Here is a 2,558-nt window from a genome sequence, read left to right as displayed (position 1 = left end):
TTGCATTTTGTTCTACAAGTCGTAACTCCCAAATCAATGCTGATATTCTCCTGAAGAAATAAAGAGTAAGAAAGGTCAAATCCTGGTTTTGTATAACTAGTTTACTGGATACAACAATTTATCTGAGAGGGGTTTCTAGATGTTGTCTGCAGGATACACAAAATATTCCTAGACAAGTTTCTTAGTTTGATATGCAGGGTGCCACTAAATATACATGGGTTTTAACTACTGTATTCTCAATTACCTTTGCCAATTCTATAATTCCAAGAGGAATCTACTGCCAGTGGTGTATCTAGGGAGGTGCATGGAGGGGGGGGGTGCGTACACCCTCAAAAAAGCTTGCAGCCAGTCAACCCCCACTAAAAATATTTTAAGCAAAAAAATTATGCTCAAGTAGTTATAAATCACCACATATCACCCTATTTTGCGAGTTAGTACCCCTCACTTAATCAACAAGTTTCCCACTTCACCTTTGCACCCCATCAGCCACCCCTACCCCCAATATCTTAGATATGCCACTGACTGTTACTGACTGACATACAATTCAAAGTAACTAAATTTTTTTTAATTACCTGTAGAACCTTTTCTCCAATCTTGACATGATGCTATTTAAGTCCGTTGGATATGGAACAACGTAAGCGTAAGCCGGGTATTGATCCAAATCCACGGGCGTACTAAAAGGTTCTGCCTCGCTAAGGAGTAACACTTGATCTATCCCAGCTATGATTCTATCACATTCGGTGTCCTGGTCTCTCTTGCCCCACTCTCCATTTTCTGGAGAGTACAACATCTGGCGGAGTTCTTCATCGTTCAATGGGACACTGCCACCAACTTCTTCAGGGATGTCTGTGGAGTAAGGAATGATAACCAACTATTAATATGCTATTGTTGAGGTTAAATCTAAACAAATAGAATTGCAATTCAAACGAATACTGTGCATGTCTATGTGAAAGGTAATAACTGAACACAGAATACATAATAGGCTTTGCTTGTTTGTTTATATCCTTTTACCTTTACCATACACATGTTCGAGTGAAACTAATACAATGATTTATAAACTTACTGTCTTCATCCAAAGGTTCCAGATCCCATGGACTCATCTTTTCTTTTTCTCCATTATCCCAACTAATGAACAAAAAAAACAAATTATTAGATTTTATGAACAATGGTGTGAACTGTACAAGAGTGATTAGGTATCTACTATAATTACAATTTTAGTCTGTGAGTGATACAAAATTTTAAATGTTATCAAACACTGTTTGTTGATATGAAAATAATGACGTACTTCACATTAAAACACTGAAACATGCTGTCTGGATAGTCTTCTTGAAATGGTTCTTGGGATGCAATCGTTCCAAGCCACCATGCATCATCAATCATTGCGCGGAACCGGTCACCCGCCTTCCAATCACGCTGCATTGAAATGTCGTAATGTTGACGCAGCACAAGAAAGTCGATAACATCTGCCATATCGTGGTACCTATAATAATAATAATATTAATTACATTTATATATAGCGCATATTGCATAGCAGTATTTTACATTATGCGCTATATAAATTGACAATTATTATATTGCGCAGTCCCCTATTGCACAGTGCCTCTATGCGCTTTACATTAGAAGTGGTTGACGCATCGGTTGTGGCTTGGACTCCCAACCTCGAGGTCGGGGGTTCGAAACTCTCGCTGTGCAAATCGCTTGTGTCCTTGGGCAAGGCACTTTATCTACAACGGTTGCCTCTCTCCACCCAGGAGTACAAGTGGGTACCTGGTAGGTTCGAACACAACTGCGCTGATTACTAGCTGCAATATTATAGAATTCTCCCCAGGGAGATGAGTATGTGTTCGATATGTGTTTGATCCAACGGCCGAGGTAGTAATGTGAGGCGCTTAGAGGCATTGTGCATGAAGCGCTATATAAGAGCGACATATTATTTACATCAAATTATAAAAAGAAAAGTTATTAACAAATTTAACAACAAATGTGACTAATAATATAAATTGATTTACTCAAATAATTCTCTCATTTAAATACAACTACTCAACATATCTTTAATTATTTGTTTGTACAGTACTGTACTATGAGAGTGCCCGATCAGTTTCACTTGAAAAGCCTTACTCTGGAAAAAGTGCAATAAAATACAATTTTTATCAATTCATTAATAAATTACACACAAGTGGTGGATTGGTAAGACAGAGATGCTTGCAATATATAATACGGTCTTAAAATCAGAGTACAGTAGTTCCAGACCCAATTACTGTACTTCGCTCATGGTTCAGTTGTAAGAACCATGTCTTCTTGGTTAAGGACTCAAAAACTGAGGTCTGTGTATTCTTTAAAGAATCCAGTGCAGCTTTCGGAAGAGTACATATAACCCAGTGTTCTGGTTTAAATCAGTTACTTTCATTGTGGAAGAATGCGACTACTACTGAGAGCATCTCTATGGCAACTGGGATATTTTACTGGTCACGTCCATATGCTAACTCAGCACAATAAAGCTTTGTCTACACTATCAAATTTTATGTGACAAAAAAATGTGATGTGCCCATATATGGGCA

General features: G+C 37.9%; 1 protein-coding gene across 1 annotated transcript; it reads right to left on the bottom strand.

Annotated features, from left to right (window-relative positions):
- Positions 1 to 4: 4 nt before the first annotated feature.
- LOC117104745 (bromodomain and WD repeat-containing protein 3-like) lies at positions 5 to 1,487 on the bottom strand (the record flags this gene model as incomplete). The annotated part of the gene is made up of 4 exons (XM_033245606.1): positions 1,286 to 1,487; positions 1,064 to 1,125; positions 573 to 846; positions 5 to 50 (listed from the first exon to the last, which is right to left on the bottom strand). Coding segments are annotated over exons 1-4 (567 nt in total), but the record flags the coding sequence as incomplete, so codon positions are not given.
- Between the last annotated feature and the right edge of the window lie 1,071 nt (positions 1,488 to 2,558).

Source organism: Anneissia japonica, unplaced genomic scaffold (assembly GCF_011630105.1).
Source record: "Anneissia japonica isolate Jap-2015-1 unplaced genomic scaffold, ASM1163010v1 scaffold61883_len2558_cov159, whole genome shotgun sequence".
NCBI lineage: Eukaryota > Metazoa > Echinodermata > Crinoidea > Comatulida > Comatulidae > Anneissia > Anneissia japonica.
This window is presented reverse-complemented; position numbering and strand designations above follow the sequence as displayed.